The sequence below is a fragment of the Thermobia domestica genome, chromosome 11, assembly GCF_964235325.1.
Source record: "Thermobia domestica chromosome 11, izTheDome1.hap1.1, whole genome shotgun sequence".
Lineage (NCBI taxonomy): Eukaryota > Metazoa > Arthropoda > Insecta > Zygentoma > Lepismatidae > Thermobia > Thermobia domestica.
The window spans coordinates 88,909,343-88,934,598 of record NC_137464.1 but is presented as its reverse complement, the minus strand read 5'-3'; the positions used below and the strand labels follow the sequence as shown (position 1 = coordinate 88,934,598).

At 32.5% G+C, this 25,256-nt stretch overlaps 1 protein-coding gene across 2 annotated transcripts in view; it reads right to left on the bottom strand.

Moving 5' to 3' along the window:
• The window catches only part of LOC145664270 (WD repeat-containing protein 27-like), a 148,530-nt gene that overhangs the window by 95,155 nt on the left and 28,119 nt on the right, over positions 1-25,256 (bottom strand). For both annotated transcript variants that reach the window (XM_081730792.1, XM_081730791.1), the window contains exons 2-4: positions 20,619-20,814; positions 14,910-15,033; positions 3,702-3,820 (exon numbers count right to left, since the gene is read on the bottom strand). In XM_081730792.1, the coding sequence (XP_081586918.1) occupies positions 3,702-3,820; positions 14,910-15,033; positions 20,619-20,777 (402 nt within the window). In that variant the 5' untranslated portion in view covers positions 20,778-20,814. The remainder of the gene's footprint in view (positions 1-3,701; positions 3,821-14,909; positions 15,034-20,618; positions 20,815-25,256) is intronic.

Sequence of the window (25,256 nt, the reverse complement as noted above, 5' to 3'; positions counted from 1 at the left end):
ATTGGTGCTATCTGCAATGATATGTCGGATCATACGGTATGTGGAACAAGGAAGGTCAGATAAGCGAGACCATGGTGTATTGGTGTTTCACGCACCTAAATCTGTAAAATGTTTGTATAAACAATTATCTTTCACTCCCTAGCTAAATTTGTGGGTATGATCACACACCTTGCCTTATAAAAAAATATTTTTTTTTAGTTAAAAGCTAAAGAGAAGCCAACTTCAATAATTTATTTTTTTAAATAATGGCAAACTAGTCCATTTCATCACGATAAATCACATTTGGTACTAAGATGTCTTTTTCTGTACATATATATCTTGCACACTTTGTTGGAGACAAAATTGTTCTTTTCTCAAGAAAACAGGATGAGAGAAGCTATACAACAGCATGAACTGAAAACAATAGCTATTTCCAATAGTACTCTAATACTGGATAAATACGTCATTACAGCAAAATATCAAGAAGTTATGTCCTTATTATATTGCTTCGGTTCTTATTAACATGAAAATTATAATTTGTAAAAAAAAAAAAAAAGGATGGGATTCGATCTAGTGTCAAAAGAGTGTAAGAACTACTAATCCACCACGGTACCCACCTAACCACGGAAAATACTTTTTGCTTGTTCACTTTTTCTTAACAAATAAATGCTAATATCCAGAGCGCATGTCACTTCCAACCTCAAGACAGGAGGTTTCCCCTTTGTTTCTATATTTCTGTACGACATCTTGTTACAGAAGCTAATTTATATTTGGCAGACAATCTACACACTAGGTTTTAACCAATAAGTGCAACATTTTACTCCACTATCCAGTTCCTTGATCCAACTCCTCAACTTCCCTACTGAATTCTCTCCGCAATCGTGCTCTGCTACTGAAAAAATCCCTAGAAATCATGATTGCCAGTATACACAAAACCGAGCATAATTTTGTTTTTGCTAATATTTTTATTATTTTATTATATTTTTTTTTGGAATTATCTCCTTAGATAGATTGCTTTCTATTATCTCTACATACTAATAACTGAATTTTACCCATAAACGTAAGGAAAATGGAATAAATGTGAAAAATCGTGAGTTACAATATACGCGCAATTTTTATTGCGCATGGGAGTACGTATCATAAGTTTTAGTTGTTTGGATTAGTAGTTATCGTCCCTTTATGCATCAAAGCTATATGAGACGTCAACTACAGAGTAACGTGGAATTCGAACCGCAAGAGCTCTTTCCAGGATTCGAACCCGGGTCTCTCTAGCCGATCGCATACGCTAACAATATAGCTAGCATTGAGCTCTTATTGTAAGTTTTGTATGTACGCTAACTATAGATTTATAGCCACTAGGGAATGCTTATTGTAAGTTTTGTATGTATTGCATATGTGTGCAAGTATTGCATGTACGGAAGTGTGTATATGTATTGCATATGTGTGTAGGTATTGTATGTACGGAGGCTTATCAATTTAATGGAAACGCCAGGAGTTGGAAACACGTCAACTATCTAGAATGGCAATTGTAGCCAAATGGCGATTGTAGTGCCGGATGTTGGTAATGATGTCTAAGAACAAACTCCGTTCTACGTGAGGAGCAATGGAATGGCAGTGTGCAATGAACTGAGCAGGCAATGATAGTGTAAAATGATCAACCTCTCCGATTTCCAAAGAGAGAAAATTGTTGGCACACGGTTGTGTAGTGTGACCGTGAAGAAGTGGTGTGTGGGTTTGTCACGAGAGAGTGTCCAAAGGTGATGATTGCCTGCCAAACTCGCGACAAAACCACGTTGGCGAAGAGGAACAATGATCGGAAGAAAACTATCAGTAACAAGTTATTCTGCACATTAAAGCGGATTCTCCCTCAAGGGTCGTGCGACTGTGGTGAAAGTGACGGATGAACTCACACAGCGCCTCTCACAGCATGTGTCGACAATCATAGTCCTCCGCGAGCTACATGATATGGACATACGGGGTTGAGTCGGATCGCGCGGACGAAACTGCTAATAAGAGACCCAAACACTTTAGTACGATGTCAATGGTGGCGCAAACATGCAATATAGACCGCTAATGGCTGTGAACGTGTGATATGGGCTTATGAGTATTTGTTCGCCCAATTTCAAATCACGGGCCGTGCTTATATGTACGCCCAAGAAGCGTATGATCCAAAATTCTCCGTTCAACCGTAAAATATGACGGTGGTTCTATGAAGCTGTAGGGTACAATATCCTAGTTTTCAGTGGGTCCTATACTGACGCTTACCGGTAGCGAAAATGCCCATGGTCATGTCGCTATTTCAGGAAACTAGGTGGATCCTATGGTCCACATGTTGTTTCTAGGCAATGACGCCACATTTCAGGATCATAATGCATCCATTCATACAACTGTAATTCTTGTGGTGTGATTTGAGGAACATCAGAATGAAGTTGAACAACTCCCATGAACAGTTCAATCCCCGGGCCTCAGCATAATTAAACATCTGTGGTTTGTTCTGAAGACACAAATCCGAGCAATTTTCGCCTCCATCCTCTCTCACAAACTGTGAGATTTTCTGCACGAGGAATGGCAATATTTCATTTGCTCATTTATGACCTTTACGAGTCCATTTAATGTCGCATCGGAGCGATTCTTGTAGGGCAAAAGGTGGTCTAACCAGGGGCGTCATTCAGGGGGCGGGAAGGGGCATTTGCCCTCCTAACTTTGAGATGTATATAGATTTTATAAAAAGAATAGTAGTAAATTAGTGAAAAACGCGAAAATTTTTTCTTATATCAAGGGGTCTTGCCCCCCCCCAAGCAAAATCTGAAATGACGCTTCTGGGTCTAACAACATATTAATCTGGTGGTTGGACTTTTTGCAGGTGTTTCCAGTAAATTGATAAGCCTCTGTATTCATACTGTATGTGTGCATTGTATGTTTGGATTGTATGTATGAAATGTAGAATATAGAAAAAAAATAAATGGTAATAACATTAGACAAGAACCCATATTTCTATTGTAGTACTTTATTTAGACATTAAGACAACAGTATTTCCACAAAATTTTAAGCGTGAAGGGAGCTAAATTATTTACTGTTATAAACGTGAAGGAAACATATCTTATATCGAAAGATTAGTTGTATTACCAAAAATGTAGCGGGTGGTCTTGGGTTTCATTTCTAGTAGAGGCAAATAATTTTCAGTGCTGATATAGCATTGGAATGAAAGACAACTAGGAGCTACTTGAATTGAAAAATAGCAAACCCCGATGTAAAAGGTCAGACACGATGATTATGGGATTCACTGTCCATGTTAAATAACATTCAATCAAAAGTCATCTGACCAGCCATAAATCATTCGTGGGCTGGAAAGTCACTGAGTCTAGTTTTAATTTAGAAAGATATATACATAGCATAATATTCATAAGATATAATATACTTTACATAGTACTTTTTCAAATTAGGTAAGAAATTAAAGTAGTTAGGAATTTACTACTTTACAAAACATTCCTTTCACTCTATAGATGAGTACGTATACATAATCACAGTCAGGTGTGCCGGAAGTGGGTTTAAATTATGCCAGCCACGGAACCTCCAAATTATGAAACCAGAACAGAACCTTTTACTCATGCCCGTTCAATGGTAGAAAGGCTTCATTTTAATATACATTATCTATGATATTCGTTATCATTTTTTATCCTGGATAAGCCTAATTTAATTTTATATTTATGTTATGTACTTACCCTAATATTATAAACCCAAGCTTCATTTTTAATGCAGAAGGCAATACGCTTCTTGTCAGAGCTAAAAGTACAATAATGAACGTTACCTAGACCTTCTTCAATATGAGTTCCTAGACAATCTGAAAATGAAGAGGTACTCTTAAGAAATATTATCACGAATAATTTCCAATTGAATATTTCACGGAAATAATACACGGACTTAAAGAATTCAAACAAATTAGAAGATGCATTAAACCGTGCCAACATCTAACTGTAAGAAGAATCCACTTTTCGATTTCATTGCGACTTCATAAAGAGAAAATAGTGTGCTTACTGTGAAAAAAAGCATTATTATGTTTGAATTAAATAGCTTCATTCAAAATATGTTTGAACTTATTACGTAGCCTAAACTAACATAAACGATATTTTATTCTTACAGCACTACCAACAAGAATTTAAACAACAGGCTTACTACAATCTCATATTTTTTTCCTTTGATTTATTGATATCCGAAATCAACAGGCTTACTACAAAGTCATATTTTGCCTTGATTTAATGACATTCGAAATCCTATTATTTGCTTTCATGCTAAAATTCACATTATTGTATTAACCCGTTTCTGCCCAAATTATTTTTATTCTGAGTGCTTGCATTCACTAATCAAATTTACTTAGAACAAAACTAAGTGTCTGAAATGATTTCTATTAAAGTTAAATGTATAGTTTGCGTATACTTGGATGTCGACATTTGTCGACAGTGATTACAAGTCACAACAGTGTAGACTGCAAACGATATTTCTGGTACTAATTTCCAGAATATTACGTCGGCAAATGTCGACAATGGGCACAAATGGGCTAATAAAGTGTGTCAATATTATTTCTTTTACCCTCTACTAGCCTTCGACTTGCTGAGGACGACCCTCGCACTTCTCATATTTCTAAGGTATCTCTAATCTTAAGGGATTTCGAGACATTGTAACAGTTACAATTCTCTCCATTTTTCTTCCCACCGTTTTAATTCCTTTCTAATGGAAACAACAACAAACTATGAAACATCTTTAATTAACATGACTCTACTGTTAAGGAATTTCGATGTAATTTAACAATTACAATCCCCAGTCTTATCCTTCCCTTCTAAGAAAAATACACCGAAAAACGCTGAAACAAATCTTTAATTAAGATGTCTCTACTCTTCTAGTATTTCGAGTTATGGTCATGTTATTTTAACAATTACAACATTCAGCCTTTTTCTTTTCATTTCCTTCTAAGGGAAACGTTAAAAACGCTAAAAACATGCTTTTAATTATTTTAAATTAAAAGCCTAAATATCAATTTTCATGTCTCTAACTTTAAGGGATTTCGAGATTAACAATTGCAGCCCCGGCTCTTTTTTCTTGTTGCCCTTTTTCTTCCCTTGTAGGGAAAATATCAAGAAGTGCTCAAACACATCTTCAATTGTTTTAATTGAGAAATTTAAATACCAAATTGCATGTCAGTAGATATGTTAATGCCAGTTCTGGAACACTTCCATGCTTTAAGTGAATTCATATATAACAATTACATAAACACATTTTACGAAGATATTGCCTAAAATCCTACATTATTAAAGTAGATTAAGTTCAGAATGATATACGAGTTCAGAATCATAACAATTTCGGACTATTATTTTCCATAGTTGCAAGATCATACTGATATGAGGACAATTTCTCCCATCCTCGTCAAACATTTTGATGAAAATGATCTACTAGTATTATAAATATTACGACACATAATGATATTTTAAAAGTATTTTATAACTACATGAGAATAAAAAATTAAGCAAAAAACTATTTCGGAGAAACCTAGATATCTCTACAGATAAGTAAGTTTTTTTCAACAATTTGGTGATTTATGTTGTGAATTTTCACAGGTATGAACTTATGCTGTGATTCTTAATTATCATATTTCCATACAGGAGTACGTCATGGAATTTTTCTGAGTTTAACATCTCGTAAAATTTTGCAAAACCTCCGGTGGGTGGAAAAATTTTGAGATCTACCTGAGAGGCCAGCGCTGGTGTTTGTTTTTCTTTTATCCAGAGAGATTCCAGAATTTTTAAATTCGCCTTTCAATTGAGGGGGTAAGCGCAAAAGTGGTGAAACCCACATTTTTAAAAAATGGAGAAAAATCAAGTTAAACACATGTGCTTTTTGTATACCAAAAGGAACCACAAGTGGTTGTGTGTGTCATACATTGTACATGCATAGATTGTACAAAAAAAAACACAAGTGTTTAAGTGTAACTTGATTTTTCTTCATTTTTAAGAATGTAGGGTAGACCACTGTTGCGCTCACCCCCTCAATTTGTTTTATACCTTCTATTTCCAACCTTTGAAGTCTGTAAATGTACTTGTACCTTTCCACAAAGCTTAAGTTCTCCTATATGAATACAAGCTACAATATCTACCTATACACCCGACAATCTTACTCCTTCCAATTTATTTCCTGGCACCAGGTCTGCGTCCAAGTACCAGAATTCTCAAGTACCAAGACTCATTGAATTATTACTATTCAATTTATCATGATTTATTATGTATCAAATGAATGAGTTTGATTTGCCTAAAGATATTCCAAGATAAAAAAGTAATAAAATTAACAAAGGACGTCATTCGAAAATTAGAATACAATTTAAAAAAGAAAAAGAAATTACAACATGTTAAATATGCTTATAAAAGCTTAATCACGTTATCAGTATTATTATTTACAACAGTTATACACACAAACACACACACACACACAGAAGATATATATATATATATATATATATATATATATATATATATATATATATATATATATATATTCATTTAGGTGTTTATTCAATTATAACAAGGTAATAACCAGTTTGCCATCCAAATTAAACATTCGCAAAAAGAAAGATGAATATAAAAATATTTTGTACGCATATTAACTCCTTTAAAAAACAATCATAATAATAAATGGGGATATGAACGAACAGTGTATTAAATATACTGTAAAAAGATTAATTAAACACTTAAAATATTTTCTCCATAATAAATGAGTAAACTTTAAAAAGACTGTTAATTGATATGTGGAATAGATTGTTAAAAGTAAAATAACCCAAAAAGAGAAATGGAGAATTGTTACCTAGTGATATATGTACGATGTATTATTATAGGCCCATCTAGATGTGACAAAACCTATCTTTTATTTAATTTTATTAGAACTAGGCTAGTTAAATAACATTTATTTCTATATATATTCCAAAAGTATGAAAAAGTATGAATCATCTTAAATATCAACAGTAAAACGATTTGAAAAAGCACAAATAAAGATGAAATAGCAACATTTCATTCAGTAATTTAATTGTACCTATTGATTAGTGTGAAATTATTCAAGTGTTGTGTTTCATGATTTTATCTTAGGCAATAAAAACACCATTAATTTACAAAAGGAGTTCTTAAATATTTAGATCGCTTTTATCTTGCATAAACATGTCCAAAGGCACCTAAACAATTAGTAAGACATAACATTAATTTTATCAAGATGATACAGAGATGATACAGACAATTAACTTGTGAATAATGAGTTTATTGAAGGGGATACGTCTTATGATAAATTTAAAGAAGTATTATCTGTGTGTTGGGAAAAACTATCAGTAATAGATGTTTCTTATGTCTTAGGTAGTGAAATTAAAGAAATAACAGAACAAGATAAAAATTCAATAACATAATATGTCCCTGTTGCATTAAACGCAGGAGAATATATTCTAGTTTGTTAAAACACCTCCAATGTATAAAAGAAATAAATTATAATAGTTCTATAGGTGAAAATGGTAGGTTTGAAGGAATAGAATCAGTTACAAAAAAAGTAACGACTTTAGGGGTCTCAGCTGCACATTATTTAAATTGAAAAGTCTATAAAGGTGAAACATTAGAAACCTATGCTGATCCGAAAGATAAAAGAAATGCTAAGATCGATAATTTAGAAGTAAATTTCGCAGGTAATGATCTTATAATTACAGATGAACTATATAAAGGAACGAATAATTATGAGAGTTGTTAACGAGAAAAGCTCACAAGACTACACAGAAGACGATAAAATATAATATTGAGGTGTATAAGTAGAATCTAATATGATTTTTAAAACAACGATCGAAAAATACGAAAACTAGAAGCTTCGAAAGGTAAGAAATATAATGTAAAAATTTTATGGGAAGAACGCTACCAGCCAATGCTCGAAAAGAAATAGAAATCAACAAGATTTGAAAAAGAATAAAACAACACACAGAATTTGGAAAAGAATATATTTGGATGGATGATGTTCGAAAATTGACAGATGGGATATCGTTATTGATGGAGAGGAAAAAGTAGATAATTTTCACAACGAGAAGGGTGGCATAATGCACATAATTAATTCTAAACTCTTGCAATTTATTCCAAACTTACCAAAAAGTATAAGTATTTGATAAAGATACTGAACATATTGCCATCAAGATTTTAGAACAATGAGAAATATGGTAAAGGATTAGTACACGATTTAATTAATAAACCTCCTTTATTTAGATATTCCATGATTTTCGTACTGTTGTCTGGGTACCAAGCTATAACGAAAATTAGAAAGAGGATATAAAAGACGTTGCATTTAGATAAAGCTTATAAATAACATGATATATACTGCAGAGATGATCAAGATACAACTTGTAAACATATTGTCGACGAAAATTAAATGAAAGCATGAAGAAGAATTTTTGCCAAAGACGCGTCATTAATTACTGAAAATTATCCGGTTTAGGAACTACTTTAGCGGTGAAAGCGGAAATGAGTTTACAATTCGGATTACAATCAAAATGGGGTTTGAGGTTTTCTATAAGAAATATAGACTGTATTCAATTAAATGAGCCATGTTTTCTATTTTTCACAATGAATTAATTTAAAAATATATCATGTACTTACAAAGAAACAACTTATGGATAAAGCAAGAAAAATAAAGAAGGCAAACGAATAAATTTCACTTTAAATACAGGAGAAATGAAAAAGTTGAAAAGTATATCAAAAATATATTGATGTTTTTATTTTTTTAAATACCCGCTACTCTCACAGCTTTAAGAGTTGTTGGTTCTAGGAAGAGGAACAACTGTTACCACAGAAACAGTAATTGATGTGAAAAGAATAAACTAAAATTTGAACAACAAAACAGACAGCTAGAAATAGATGAGAAGAAAAGTGGAAAGTTTGTGATGTAGAGAAAGGTTATATTAGTTGTCTTTTTCATAGAGAAGAGTCGTAAAAGTTATATTTAATAAAATGAAATTAAGAAACTTGATTAAGTATCATAAACCAAAATGTTTTTAATTACACAAATAAAGAAAATCATTGTAATTGTTATGTAATGTACATTAATTCCTATTTATGTACATGAATCAATTAGAGCTAGTGAGATAACAGCTTGTGGCATAGGGAAACCTTGGTATGATAGTACAAGAAGATTTAAGCTGCAATCTTATTTTATACAAAATGAAGTTATTCCAAAAGAGATTTATAATGTGGTAGATAAAGCTTTTTTAAAACAAATCGAAGGATCAAATATTAGTGCAAAACGTGTTTAAAAGTCTTAAAATAATATTTTCAAGTATTATGAGAATGTTTATTTAATACAACACCCATTTAGAGATCAGAAACCTTAAATTTACCGCACATCTATGAAACACTTGTATAAAAATTTGAGGTTGTTTACCTTTTCGGGATTTAGAAAAGTAGAACGGAAAAGAGTAACACTATAACGAAAACGTTATTTGAGAAAGTAGATTGGAAATTACCATTTACTATATTATAAATATGAATATATTTTGTAATGTGGTAGATAAAAAAGACGAAGACGCTTTCATTTAATGACAACATAAAAAGAAAGTTTTATCATTTTGAAACAAAAATGTAATAAACACATCATGATTTTGTAATGAGGCTAACATTCACGGAATATAAATCGAATGTATCGTAAGTTAGATAATGTTATAATCTGATAAACACATTTCTTATATAGAAGATTTTCTAATGGTAAAGAAACTTTTACTTTTAAGCTTATAAAGAACGAAACTGCATATTTGTTGTGTCGCTGGAAAAGTAAAATGTTAAGAATCCAATCTCCAGAATATTTATATAACGCTTACAAATTTCTCAATAATTGTAAAATAATGCATATGGAATTAAACTTTGATAAATACTTTCTAAACTTATTAAACGATACTCTAATTGCATTTTTTGACTTTAAAAACTATATAATTGTATTTCAAGCAAATAAAAATATGCTATGTAAGGAAATTATTGTTTGTTATTATGCATATAGAAAGATAATTTTGATGATTTTCTATTAAATATATAGCAATGATGACGTGTAAGCCTAAAATCATATGGACACAACAAAAGTACTATTCGAATAAAACTACGAAACATAGAACATAAAAGGAAAGGGCTGTGTTGTATGTGGTATTATTAAAACATAGTTTGTGAAAAAGAATGACTAGCTAGAAGAAGATAAAGATCTTAGAAAAATATCATTGAAGAAATATATAAACAGTCGTGAAAGAACTTTGAAATAGTAAACATTATTAGATATTAAACAAAAGAAGTAGAGAATTCTGTCAAGCCGATCTTGTGGAAATGCATAGTGGAATATTAAAAGGAATTTAAAAAATGAATAAGGGTTATAAGTATATACTAACGATTATTAATGTATTTTCTAAATAGCACATTTACTGTTCTGTTAAAAATAAGACTTGTATTAATGTTGCAATTATGTTCAAAGTATATTAGAAATTAGAAAACCTAATAATTTAAAAACAGATCAAGGAAAAAATTATAACAAAGATTTAAAGAATTGATGAAAGTTACAGTATTAATCATTTCTCAACTTGCAGTGACAAAAGTGCTTTTATTATAGAACGTTTTAACAGAACTCTTAAACATAAAGTGTACAAAGAACTTACTACTCAAGGAAGTTATAAATGGTTAGAAATATTACAATAATTGGTTAATGAGTATAATAATAAAGCTCATAGAACAATTGATGCGAACCTGTACAAGTTAACAAAAGGATGAACAAATAGTAAAAAATGTATAAGAAAGAATATTCACGTCTTAAGCCTAAATATAAAATTGGTGATTATGTGCGTATAAATTCAAAAGTTTGTTCGAGAAAGCATTATCACAAGACTGTATAAGATAATTCAAACACAAAGTGAAATAGAGAGAAATTTCATACGGTCAAACACTTCCAGAAAATTTTGTAAGGCAATTAAAAGACGTAAAACCTTTCAAAAGAATTTATTTTAGAGTTCCGTAATAAAATGTATTGGCAATGTATGTTTAAGAATCAAAATTTATTATTAAATTTAAACGTAAAACAAGAAGAGAATTTTATGAAAAAGGACCACAAAATAACTCAAAATATTCTATTTGTTATGAATCTAATAAACAGAAAGTAAAGACAATATATGATCACGTATTTTGTAAGCAACATTTGATTAGATGGTTAATGGAAAATCATAATTGCCCGATATATAGAAGATAATAAAAATTAATATAATCCTGTCTGATGATGAAGGTAGTAATAAAAGTAATAATTAAATTAGTAGTAATCCCTTGGACGAGAGCGTGTTCGGAGAAACAAATATCATTTCACATATAAAAAGAAGAGAGCAAATAAGAAACGGTAATTTGTTTTCTGTGTAGAGCGTAGTTGACATTGTAAAAAAAAAGATTTATTATAAAATTAAAATTGTGAACGAAGTTTTTCTACAGAATACATATACAATGTAGAAGAGGTTCGTGCAAGCTATGTGATCAACGTAAACTAATACAAGAAGGTCTTAAAGATTGTTAGAAGATTATTAATAGAAACAATTGTACTTACAGGTAGCCCATAATTATGTAAATTTTCTGACTATAGTATTTTAATTCTGGACAAATTTTTAATATGGCAACACCGTGCGATCTGAGAGTGAGGATAACGGTCACTGGTCTTAGAACCGTTAGGATATTCCAGACAGGATGGTGGCGCTAAACAAAACATTCCCGAACTGCTGTATCGATCGACATGGGTCTGTGGAGTGACCAGCTCGATCTCCCGATTTAACACCACCTGACGCTTTTTATGAGAGTTTTAAAGGGCAACATCAATATGCAATTTGGCCGAACCACAGGAAGATATCACAGGCTACAATTACGGGTCTGTGAAGCTACTTGTAACAACGTTGCTCTTCGTCTCCAGGCATGTATTGATTTGGATGGTGCATTGGTGGACCATGCCACGGGAGACAAAAATTAAAATTCTTGTAAAGGAAGTTATGAGAGTCATGTGTTTATGTTCAAATTATGTTGCTACTTTCTTTACCGCAGTCTTTGAAATATCATATGCATAATTATGGGTTACCCTGTAAAAGAAAAATAAATCATGTTAAAGAAAAACTTACGGAAACCAGAATAAAATTGCACTGAGAATAAAGTCGCCAGTGATAATAATGGTTATGACGATAGGAAAGTAATAATGATTACTATGAAGTAGATACTTAGATAAACCGAAAATCAAATATTTCTTAATAACATATTTCTAACTTTGATGGGTTATTCCCATTAAAGTCATATTGCTAATACAACGTGGGTTAATAAATGTACACGATTTCCAGAGCCTTATTAATATTAACTGTTGCATTAGAAAATGAAATGAATAATGACTTGCTGGAAAGTTTTCTACACAATAAATAAGAGATGAGTTTTATTAATAGTAACGTTAAAAACAGATGAAACAAGAAATGAAATCAAACAATCGAAGTAGAAAACAAAATGGTGATGAAAAATTTAAATGATTTTACTGTAATAGAATTGAAAAAGTTACGTAAAGAAAAGGGAATAGAAGGTTGTTCCCGATTAAGAAAATCTGAACTGACTACTGAACGACATGAACTACTACTACAACAACAAAATGAATACATAAAATTAAAACTTATTAAGACTTTCCCATTTAAAGAAGATATTTTTGAAAAGTCAGAATGAGACAGAGCTGAACTAGAAGTTGAATATACATCAAATAAGTATATATTGTAAACATTTCAAATACAAAACATTAGAGGATATAAAAACCCTACCAAATTTTTAAATGCGAGTGGTAGAGTTGTAGAAAATAAAATTCAAGATAATTTAAAACTTTTTAACGCGCTTAAAATAAATGTTATTTATTTGTAAATTTAAAAATAAAAGAAACAAGAACATATCTTATAAATAGTAAATGAATAAATACTTGAATTTACGGACTTAAGTGAATTTTACATAAACCAAGTGAATTAACTCAAAATAGAAATGGAAGAATTTCAAAGAAGAGGATCAGGATTCATGTATGCTATAGATTTTTGCAATTAAGATTTAGCAAATATATTCCAATAAATATCTTCTTACATAGAACTCCCAAATATGATTTACAATAGAGAAGATTATATGTTAATGTTATGAATAAAGATCAAAAGTGTTTCTTATGTCTATCCTATCTGCGTTATTCCTATTAACAAGGATGGACACGGAATTTCTAAATATGGATATTATGAGGATAAGTTTAAAGACATCATTTTTTCTGTTCAAACTACACATATAGGTAAGCTTCAAAATAAAACGAATATCTCCATTAGTGTGTTTTGATTTAAATTGAAGAACTTTTGAATTTTTCCATTGAGAACTGCAGAAGAAAAGGAAAATATATTTGCTTGTTACATTATACAAATAACTAGAAATAAACACAAGATATTTTTTATATCAAGAATGTTTGGGAAATAATGACTGGGAATGAATAATGTTTGGGACTCAGAATTTTTGTGTAATTTCCAAAAATGTTAAATTGTAAGTACTAACTGCGAAATGGAACATTTTATTTCTTAGGATCCATAATTTTAAATTTCATTAGTAAAGTAATTATAACCTGTTTTAGTTTTTTTAATATTGTAGTACTATTTTTCAAAACTCTCGTTTGTTTTATTTTACCATTATGCCTGACATTTTTAGATTTTTATTTTGCAAATTTGTCACACATTTTGAGGTTTTTATTTTGGCATTAATTCCAGGCTGTAGCTAAAGTTTTGCATTGAAAAAATGAAAATTATTATATAAATTTTATTTTAATATTTAGGTTGAAAATTTCTCCTTACGCTTCTCGGCATAGCCAAGGTGCGATACTAAAATTTCATTTTATTTGCCTCTAAATACACATGATTAAAATATATGTCTAGTTACTATGAAGAAATAAATACAAAACTGTTATTGTTTATCGACTGCCAGGTCTAGAAGGCAAAAGTAGATACCAAAAATATATATTTAGTTCAGTTATAAATAAATATTTTAGTTGTGGAAAGTAATTAATTTAATGTTATTAAAACAAATATCCAAAATTATTTATGAAAAAAGCCATTGACTGATAACAAAAACACTTAGCATAATGACGTTTCTATGGGCAGATGACCCTTTATTAGAAACCACTGAGTTATTTGAAAATTATTAAATGATTATTATTATTAGTAGTAGTAATATTAATTGCTTAATGCATTAGTTGTTTGTAAAAGGGTACTCACGAGACTCCTAGCACTGTCTTTCGTGTGATCTGCAAAATATACTATATTTACTCTCACAGGGAATCAAACTTCAACTCTCGCACCAAAGATTACATTAAATATTTATTACACAAGGCCAGAAGTCAAGGGCGCCGATTTCTCTGTAAATTTGGGGGGAATTTAGATGCAGAAAGCATATATGAGGATTTTAAGAAAAATTGCATTCAAATTATGCCAAATATTGTAAATTTACAAATACAATGGGGGGTCCCCTCGGCCCCCGGGATCGGCGCCCTTGTCAGAAGTTATTAAAGGAATGCTATAGAAATCTTCCCATTACACTCCCTTTCTGAAAATTTTCCACACTTACTAGATTTAGACATCTTAGTGTGAAGTGTGGTTGGTGTTAATAACGAGCGGCTTTAAAATTACATGTATAACGAATTAATTGAAAAACACAATTTTGGTAATGACATTCAAATTGTTCTATCTTATCCAGTTTATAGAAACACGACTATATATACACAAATGTTTATTCAAGTGTGTTCCAAATTGTACCGTATAGATATACCTCGAGTTTCACTGGATGCAGAGGACTTTGACCAAATTCATAGATTTGTGTAAACCGTAAATGTGTATTTACCTGAAGTTCGAGCTTCAAAATCCCATAAAATAATAGTATCTTCACTGCAGCTACACATTAATGTTTTATCGTTTGAAAGAGCAACAGATGTAATTGGTTTGGAATGACCCAGGAGATGCATTACCTATAAAAGAAACAAAGTTTTAAAGTAGGTAAATATAAGTTACTTAAAGATTGTTGGTTAAATCAAACTTAATTGAAACAAACTGGAGTTTATTCGAGACAAACTGGAATTAACGAGTTTGCCGAAACAGAAACCTTAATTTACTTAATGAAAAGAAACAAATACGTTTTTACGAATCTCACAAAGTATACGAATTATAATATAAATATTTCCACTTCCGGTTTCAATAGAGAGATAAGGATGGAAATGGAACCTAGTCTTAGGACGAGGAATCTGTATATAGACATGAAATATTTCTAGCAGTCTCTTACCGTTTATGCTCTGATAATCGGATGACAGACAGACGGACGAACAGACCTTTTATAACACTTCCCAAACCACAGTACGCAGTTTAAAAGTTTGAAATTAAAGTATGTAGTTAATATAAAAAGCTCGAAAGACGTTCAGTCAAGGAAGTCAGTAATACTATCTAAATTTATCTTTCATTCTTATATATACTATATAACCAAGCAACAAAATACAAATTGAAAATTGATTAAAAATAATTTGGAAATTACAACAATGCAAATAACAAGTAAAACTGTGATATGTTGTCAAGGAAATAAAGTTTTTTCGAGCTCAAGAAAATGAATTACGGACGATGTTCCAATGAAACCTGTTTGCCGTAAAACTAAGAATTGCATTTACATGTAGTTTTAAACTACACACAGCTAGGTTGATGTTTGGTCAAGGAAGATATTTTGGGTTCCTCAAGAATATCACTAATCAGAAATGGTTTTATTTTGGAATCTTACAATTACTGTGAAATATTTCTGTGCAAAATTAAAAATTGTCTATTTCTTCGTTCTTAAGTTTAAAAACTGACCAAACGCATAGATGTTCTACTTTATTTAACACAATAAATATAATTCTATTTAATATTCATAAATTCATAGTTTCATATTGAATATTTTGCTAAAATTAATATAACTAGTTCGTTCTATAAGAAGAATAAGATTACTGTAAGCAATTTTTTTACACTACTTCTTAAATAGGTTCTACTACTTTTGAGAAACAAGCAAGATTAATAGAAGAAACTTTTGAAATCTTCTTGACAAACTCAAGAAGAAACTCAACTACTCTTTATTATAATTTTCAGATAGACAATATATTTCCAATTGCATACAAAAATATTCCAAATAATCATCATAAATAATCTAAATAATCATAAATTTTAACATCTTAGTCTCATCTATACTGTACATAACTTTAAGTATATTATTCTATTTCATTCATTCGAATAGTATATGAATGAGATTACAGTGTGTTCCAAAAAAGAATTATTCGATTTCAAACAATCGTAAGTATGCAGCTTTATCAGTAAGTATCAGTTTAAAACCAACAATGAACCGTCGAAACGAAGAAATTCTCAAATTTCACGCTCTTGCCGGCAGGTTGCAGTATTTGAAACAATTGTGACTACCGAATGAATATGTCGTGCATCCTAAAGGGGGCATATTAAGCACCAATGATTTGGTATGTAAAAAAAACTTTATGATTTGTTTTGTATTAAAAAATCATCTCAAGTGCCTATGTTCCATACTAATGAATACTATTTACACTTTAAATCGAACTATTCTTTTTAAATACCCTATATAACATTGATACGGTATAGTATAATCCGCTAATATGCCCTACAATTAAAACAAACAGTAGTCTATAAATTAAGGTAAAATTAAGACGAGTTAGTTCTTAAAATTTAAATTGGTTATTGTAAAATCAGAATTTCATATTAGTGAAATGTAATATTCTATTGATAGATTAAATGATCTTTTATATAACAAGTTATACTAGAAACCAATTACAGTACATTATTATAGGTAACTTAATACTTTATATTTTCAGAAACCACTCTGTAAAAACGTTTTAAGCTATAACAAGGATTTCTATAGAAGTAATTACAATATAGTAGGTTTAAATATACGTATATTAGCGGAAACGGTTTCAAGAAAATCCAGTATGAATTCATAGATCTCGCTCAACATGGCGTCTGTGAGACACCCAATTCAAACTTTAGTAGGACATGTAGCTACTCACAACAGCCAGACAAATAGCTATTGGACAGGTAGATCGTCACAGAGATGCTAATGATCATGGTAACCAAACTAAAGATATACCATATTGACTTGACACCTAGTCTTCCTTTCCGAGCGCTGCTATCGGCTGAAGGAATTCCACTCCGTTTCGCAAAGGCTCTCTAACTTAGCAACAACTGAACCCTTATTGGCTCAACACGCGAGTGTGTCGAGGGTGTGAGCTTTAGTTCGCATTTTTGCCATGGTTAAAGACATTTTGGAAGCACCATAGCTCCAGACTTTGGCGTAGATGAACGATAGTTATCGCTATAGTGCTGCCAAAATATCTTGATCCGTGGCAAAAGTGCGAAATAAAGTCCACACCCTTCATACACCCATGTGTTGAGCCAATAAGGGTTCAGCTCTTATTAAGGGGGAGAGCAGATGACGAAAGGGAGTGGAATTCCTTCAGCCGATAGCAGCGCTTAGAACGGAAGACTAGGTGTCACGTCAATGTGGTATATCTATAGAACTCGATTGGTGGTCAAGAAGTGTCTCACTTTTTCCCACGCGTGCTGGATAGGGCTTAGGTCCAGAAACATGAGCTGGGAAAAGGAGAAGGCATATACCGCGTAAAATACATAAGGTTGCCACGGTGGTAGGGGGAACATGGGATATCCTAATAGGACATAGAGTCCCACAAAGTGTCTAGAGAAGGTCGAACGACATTATGGACTGTCATTGATATAGGTCACACTGGTCCCCTGAATGAAGAGCAGAGATGTTTCTCCCATACCAGAAAAGCAATTATGGGTCCTGTATGGCCCTGAATGTGAACATGGGATTGATTTTCCCGCTCATTTCCGCGCCTACTGACACACACTTGTCCAACACGGTCTTGAGACAGAAATAATCCCCTATACTGAATACCACCGCCCCAAGCACTTCACCACTGCAGTCTCCTAATAGCATCTAAAACGTTTTCGGAGGTGAGCAGATGTCAAAAGAGAATTGTATGCAAGAAACACGAGAAAGTAGACTTTTCTCCAATAAATGCTTGTCTTGTGCTACCGTGGGAAGTTATGGTGGCTCTGATTGTACTAGCCCCTCCTCCCCTGAATTAGTTAACGTTGTCCTAACAATGCTTCTATCAAAGCTCTTTTAGGTTCCGAGCGGTGGCATTGGTGGTACCTCTACTATGGAAACACTCTGTCTTTCATCGTGTATAGGTCATGCGAGCTGGCAGTTCTGAGATAGGTCTAACTAACATCTCAAAGTCCCACTATGCGGCGTTCTCGAGGTACCTTAACTGCACAGTAGACATTCATGATAGCATTGAAGACAAATACTGCGATCCATACACAACAAATTCACCCAGGCTACACTTGTTGTGTTGTCCTACGATTTAAAAATATTCCAAGCTTACCCTCAACAGACCAGTAGCGTATACAAAATTTAACCAAGAGGGCTCAAGGTCCCAAGTTCATATCATTTCAATATTTTTGTACCTAGATACACATATCTTAATATAGTAAATTTATTTTTCATAATATATTGTTGAAGTAGGGTTAAAACCCGGAAATCTCCTTTGCGTATGTCACTACTAAAGGACTACGATGATACTCTCCTTTATGGTGGGCAGTGTGGTTCAAATTAAGATTAGCATCTCCTGTACAAACCGCAAATTCTGTGGTTGAGTTTCGTTCGAATTGCAGAATTATAGGTTATCTTTAAATGCTCCGAACCACCGCAATACGTTCACATTTACCGCGAATTGAATCTGGTAACACGTGTGCCAATGATGTTTATCCCTAAATGCGGTTCCACCAGTATACTTAATAATAATTCCACGTTTACATATTTATGAAGTTTGAAAAAATAATATCTATGCACACCAACGAGTTATTATATTTTGCTCTGCTGTGAAAGGCAGCTCCATGTATTAGTAAAAGCATTTCATAATTATGAATTAATTCTTTCTCTTAATATGTTATAGCTGAAATATTCAACAGAAACAATGTGACAAATATTACTATACCTAATATACTTACAAAACCGAAAATTTTCAAAAGAACACACTGCACGAAACATCTAAAAGTTTTTGGAACAGGAACATTTATTACTTTTTTTTTAAAAAAAAAGTATCTATTCCATTGACAATCCGCTGGTTGGCCGAGAGCGGCCAAACAGCGGGCCTCAGCCAGTATCGACAGCGGCCCACCAACGACTTTACATTTTTCCACCGGCAGCCCGCTTAGCGGTAACATGTCTGCTGCCGCTAAAATGTCGCAAGCGGGTTGTCAGTGATTTATGTTTTTTACGACCACAAATCCCTATGCAGGCAGCCGGGTGAATAAATGCCTGGGTTTCAAAGACCAGGTTTTGGAGGAACCAAAGTAAAGTACCGGCAAATATTACCGTTTTTCTATAATCAAACTGAAAAAAAAATAATCGAAAAATTGCTTTGTAGAAACAGTAGTGTGCATGAGACAGTTATCACGAGTCGGCTAACTGCTTTCGTTAATGCGAATTCCACAAATTTTTGCTTAACGAAAGCAGTTAGCCGATTCGTGATAACTGTATCTCATGCACCTACTGTTTCTACAAAGCAATTTTTCGATTATTTTTCACTTTGATTACAGAATAATGATAAAATTAGCGGTACTTTAATTTGGTTTATGAGGCCCCTTAATACACAGCAACACATGTCATTGGGAGAAACTAGTGTGCATCGCGGGTACTTTAGCGGAACAGCTGCTATCGTCGCTGGCGGGCCGCCACGGGAAAGAGCTGCAAAAGGGCACACGCACGCAACTCCAATCCCGCCTTGACACCGACTGTGTTGGCGGCCTGTCCGCTGAAGTAGAAGGCGGTCCGCCATCGATGGCGGCAAATTGTCAATGGGGTATAAACCTTATGAAATAGTGTCTATTCAATAAATAATACACAAAATTAAAAGAAGATATAGAAGGAAATTAAAAATGTTCATGTGTAGGTTGACACTTAAAAGTCCGGCCATCAATAATCCGGCTCCTTCATATTACCAGCATGAATGTCGAAGCGCATTTTTAATTTTCACTCCTTATCTTTTAATTTTCTGCTATATAACTTATTATGTATAACACGACTAAGTGAAGTAAAATTCTGTAGAGCTCTTTTATTTAGTTAGTCGACCTTAAAATTTGCTTTGCTTTCCATTTAGTGTTTAATTTTATTCCTTTAAAGAACTGTACAGGTAGTCATTTTCTGTTAAATATATCCAGCAAATCTCGTATGGCCAGTCAAAGTTCAACTGTAGAAAATCTGGCACTCTTCACTTTGGTGGAGGTCGGATTTTTAAATGTCAACCTGCACTAGAAATTTTGTATGCATTATTTACCTACGTGTACATTATTGAACTTTAAAATACGAAGCAACAATTTTAATTCCATGTTAATATAATGTGCTGTATTAAAGTGCATGTATTTATAACTAGTGAACATGATAAAAAAAAAAAAAAAAGACTATTGATTATATTATTGAATTACACACCTGTTCATATTTCCTTAGTTTATCTTTAATTTGCCAAACTCCCAATGAACCTAATTCATCAGGATATATAAAGAAGTCTGCGTCGCAAATAGGTAAGCATGTTTGCTTCGCTTTATTGACACGTATCTCTTCTACGCACTCCAACTTTAAATCCACCATGATATGTCAATGTAAGTATCTCAAACAGGAATCAAATCTGAAGTTTGAAAGAAAAGAAAAACAAAGATTAGTACACAGACAAATTAGAACAAGAATGGTAAGGTTGTACACGTTATTCCAAGAATAATTACTGCATTGATTATGGCTGTTTCGAGCTGAAAAATTTTCCAACTTCGAGGATCTTCGGAAACAGCAACCCAAAGAATCCAGGTTCAAGTCCCAAATCAACCTTCGAAATCGGGTAAAAATGTGCAGATGTGTTTTCCTCTTTTAAGTGTAATAAGACAAGTTGAAATGTTATTAAGTGCAGAGTCATTGAAATACATAATGGTATCGTATATATGCTGGTTTTGTCACCTACATTTCCATGAGTAAAAGAACATTTCCAATGAAAGGAAAGACAGCGAACGGGTGAGTCGATTGGGTGTATTTAACTGAAAGCAATTTGGTACCCATCTCTCGGCAACTTTGGTTCCCATCTCTCGGAAAACCCTAATTAGTTTACTGTAATGTTTCGTGCTCACTCATAAGAAATACCCACAGTCTCCGCTATCTCTTGGATTTTGATTCTGCGGTCATTCAAAATCAGGTCACAAATTTTATTGACATTTTCTGTAGTGGTCGACATTAAAGGCCTGCTGCTGTGAGGGTCATCTTCAATCCTGCTTCTGCCACGCTTAAATTCAGTTACCCACTTTTTCGGCATGGAATACAAGGACGCGGAATCACCTAGTGTCTCTGCCATGTTTGTATGTATTTATGAATTTCCTGTAGTGTTAAACCCTTTTTATCCAGGTAGACCTACTTAATGACAGCTCGATGATCGATTTTCTCCATGTCACAAATTTTCGTCACTTCCACCGACTTAGCGCCTTATAAACTCCTCACCTGAAACAATAAAACAATATTTGCACAGCGACTACCAACGGATATAGCTAAACAGCTAATACATACAAACATGAAATGATTGTTTCCTTCCTAGTCAGGCCACGAACTTTCGAATACACCCTCGTATAATAATAAATATCTTTATTTTTCATTCTACGAACATCTCTTAGAAGGCAAAAAGTATCACATTGAACGTATCTGGCTTAACAGCAGAGTGGTACGTTAATTATTGCCTTTCGACTGTCTTTGAACCTTGGAGATCTGCAAACCGAAAGTCTCCACTGTCTCGCTTTCTTCTTTATCACGACAATGCACAATCACACACAGCAGCGAAAACTTTGGAGTTTCTACAAGAAGTGAAGTCTATTCTACCGCATATAGCTTACTCAGTAGATTTAGCTTCATGTAACTTTGTCTTCTTCCGAAAACTCAAGAAAAAACTTCGGGCATGTTGCTTTTAAACAAGTGATGAGGCTTTTAAACAAGTGAAGAGGCTACCGCATCGTGTAATAATAAAATTTCTGATATTCCAAAAAATGAATTTTTAAGATTGTTTGACCTGTGGTTTTTAAGAATGCAAAAATGTATTGATGCCTGTGGAGACTATTTTGAGAAATTGTAAGACGTTCTATAAATAAATTGACTTTTCAAAGAGTATAAAAGCTATTCGCATGTTCCTTGTATATACTATCATTTAAGATAGATTTAAAAAAATAATATATGTAATAAATTTAAGATAATTCAACCACAAAGGCTAAGGGCCTTTGTCAGAAAATTAAAATAATCAAATTTCCAAGGTTCTTGCTGATTTTTAAAATAATGTTGAAATTAAAACAGTCAGTTTTCAAAGGAATGTAAAGTTTTATTTAATTTTCATTTAAAAGAATAAATCAATCTTTCTTAAAATTGCATATCCAGCAGGCAAAATGTAGAAGTCACTTTATTGTCATATGCCATAAAAGTTTAAACTGTTTGATCTTTGTAAAGAATGCTCTGTTATTGGTATTTTTTTTAACGTATGCATTTTAAATTATTATAAGATTTTGTCACTCTTACTAGTATTTCATATTTTGAATTTAGGGCAACTAATGTTCAATTCCTTACCGTACACTATAATTCAACTCTCTTATCCCTACTTTTAAAACAATATTCACTAAAATGATTTTCGTTCAACATTATTTGAATAAAAGATTTATCAATAAGTAGAGATGCAAGGGCTCGGAAAAAAACGGCTTTTTTGAAAAAAAAACTCGGTTTTTTCTGCTTTGCTTTTTTGCTTCGGAAATTTTGGGCTTTTTTCAAAATACTGCTTTAAATTGATAAAACAGACTTTGTATCGCTTCTCTATAACACAAAAATCATTTAATTAGTGGTTGATGCTGATAATAATATAAAACATCGAAAATAAACTATGAATTTTGAAAAAATATTTCAAACAATTTTTCTTCAACATATTTACATTATGAATTCCACAGGATTAACCAATGTATATAATAAGAATTTTTTAACCTCCTATATACAAAAGTAAGCAGAGTTGGCAAGAACCGTGGTTGTTTTTGAATATGCCAAAAACCCGTTTTTTGGGGGATGTTTAAACCAGGCTTTTTTGGTTTAAACCAGGCTTTTTTGACTTAGATTTTTTGCTTTATGTATTTATATTACATATTCACAGAAATAAGTTTGTTTCGCCTTGATGTTATTATGCAACAGCGGGGTTATGCCGGAAGAACTCTCATAAGCTTAAAGAAGTGCGGTCAGTAAATTTCTTAAGTTGAGAATCTCCCGCCCTAGCCATTGGGAAAATCCCGTCATTACTTGAAATGTAAGGCAATAACGGGAAAATCCTGTTATTGCTTTGCATGTAAAATTTAAAGGTCAACGTACCATAATCAGTACGCTAAAACTGAGGTATTAAATTACAAATTTAGTACCGGTACGTAGATATCATTGAAAGTCCAATCCAATCTAATGTTGGAAGCTACGTAGGCAATCGATAAATTTTGCCAATTTCTATCAATATATTTAAGCAATATTGGCTTCGTTATAAAACAACACGCATTTAGGCATGTAGAAATATACAATTTGGTTTGTTTCGTATATTTAGGCTTAACATCCTTACGAAATACCGAGGTTATCAAGGAGAAGACTTTCGCTTAAACTGACATCCCAACCGCTACTTGGGTTACGCATGAAAGAGGGATTGTGGTTCGACCGAGAATTGAACATGGGACACCTTGATTAAAAGGTGAAAGGGAAATAAAACTATTGCAGGTGGTTTGATATCTGGAAACGTTACCATGAAGTTCACACGATTCGCATTTTTCATTCTTTTTATTTTTGTGGTTTAAACCAGTTATTAAAAAAAAAAAAAAAAAAAAAAAAAAAGTTGGTGTAAATCAGCCAACCCTAAAAGTAAACACTTCTTTTTAAAGAATACACAAATAACTAGCAAAATAGTATGTAGTATTTTTACTTCAAAATATTCCATACCCTCTTTTTGAAACAAAATAAAATTAAAATAAAACATAAGAGAAATACTTAGATTTATATGATACACTTAAAGGCTGCACATCTAGAGCTTATGGTTCTGTATATTCTTGAAATTCTACAGTTAAGTTTTATAGAACCACCATCACAGTTTACCCAATCCTCAAGTTTTCTGAACAAGAGGGATTCAACATATCATTACGGAACTCCCCCCGAAAAAAAGGAATACGGAATATATTTAAGTTAAGCTAAATACAACTGCACAACAAACATGACTGAGTGATTAGCTTTTGCGCTTCTATCGGGAAGTCCGGGATTCAACCAGCATTCGACCATTCTGACAAAGCTTTACTTCATTCCATCTGTGAATGTAGAAATAGTGCGTGTACTGTGAGTTGGGCGACTTCCTTTTTTATTGTTTTTTAAATCGTTATTATTACTAATTACCAGCAGTGACGGTTTTGCGAAGGTTAGGGGGCGGTCTTTCGGACTGAAGCCCGTTCCCCAAAGTTACGGAATGTCTGCAACAAACGAAATATCTATTATTTATGCCTTTACACATAAACTTTAAGCTCCCGTCAAATAAAAATTACGAATGTTTGAAAAAACTAAACATTAGTAAGAAACCCTTCCCAAAATACTTTTCTAAATCCGCCACTGATTCTCAGTATAAAATGATTTTTAAAGTTGTATCCGGAAGATTATTGCTAAACATATAAACGAAACGAAATATTAGTTATGCCTGTACTCATAAACTTCAAGCACTTCCCAAATAAAATTAGGACTTTTTAGGAAACGAAACAATCAGAAAAAACCCTCCTAAAGTACTTTTCTAAATCCGCTACTGATTATTTGTATAAATTGGTATTCAAGGTTGTGTCCGGAAAATTATTGCTAAATCACTTCACAGCTACAGTATAACAGAAATGTGAAAGTACGGTTTGACGGATATATTGAAAAACGTACGCTTTGACGGATAAATAGAAAAACGGGCAAGTTTAACTTTTGCGCTAGAAGCTAGAGTACTAAAAGCTCTTAGAAATGAAACACGGATGACAAACTAGAGAAGAAAAAAGATGTCGATAACTCAAACGTTAAAATAAA